General features: G+C 29.1%; 1 protein-coding gene across 1 annotated transcript in view; it reads left to right on the forward strand.

Moving 5' to 3' along the window:
• LOC108756674 overlaps nucleotides 1-556 on the forward strand; it is a 3,310-nt gene that overhangs the window by 746 nt on the left and 2,008 nt on the right. The window contains exon 2 of the mRNA XM_018500661.1: nucleotides 99-335. Coding sequence (XP_018356163.1) covers nucleotides 99-335 — 237 coding nt within the window. The remainder of the gene's footprint in view (nucleotides 1-98; nucleotides 336-556) is intronic.

Here is a 556-nt window from a genome sequence, read left to right on the forward strand (position 1 = left end):
AAATATATATTTATAATAATATAAAATTTTAAAGGATATTAAAAAATATATTTTATATTTAACACTTCATAATAGTGAGTAGTGTTTCTTATTTGTAGCTTATCTACATGGTTGGGTATCTCTCTATTGGATCTTATAATTGATATTGTATCTACAAACGTATCACATCACCTGCAGATCTACACCGAATATTTTGTCGATGAACAACGATATTTCTATTTATTATTTTTCCATGTAAATGCAACTTTTACTATAGGGATCACAACATTAGTGGCGACAGCGTCATTGCTCCTTGCATATCTTCAATATGTCTGCGGAATGTTCAAAATTGCTAGGTAACATGATAAACATATAATAATTATATAATTTAACAATGTATCCGTACTGCGTGAATACACGACTAACAATAAGTAACAAAAGCGTACGTGGTATGAGTTATATTTTAAGTGCTTAAATACTTCGGTTTGAATTTTATAAATAAGTATACACCTATTTCTGTAAACTACGCGCCAATATCATTGTCAGTCATAAAACGCAGCCATAAATAGAACTAGAG

This window comes from Trachymyrmex septentrionalis, unplaced genomic scaffold (assembly GCF_001594115.1).
Source record: "Trachymyrmex septentrionalis isolate Tsep2-gDNA-1 unplaced genomic scaffold, Tsep1.0 scaffold13, whole genome shotgun sequence".
NCBI lineage: Eukaryota > Metazoa > Arthropoda > Insecta > Hymenoptera > Formicidae > Trachymyrmex > Trachymyrmex septentrionalis.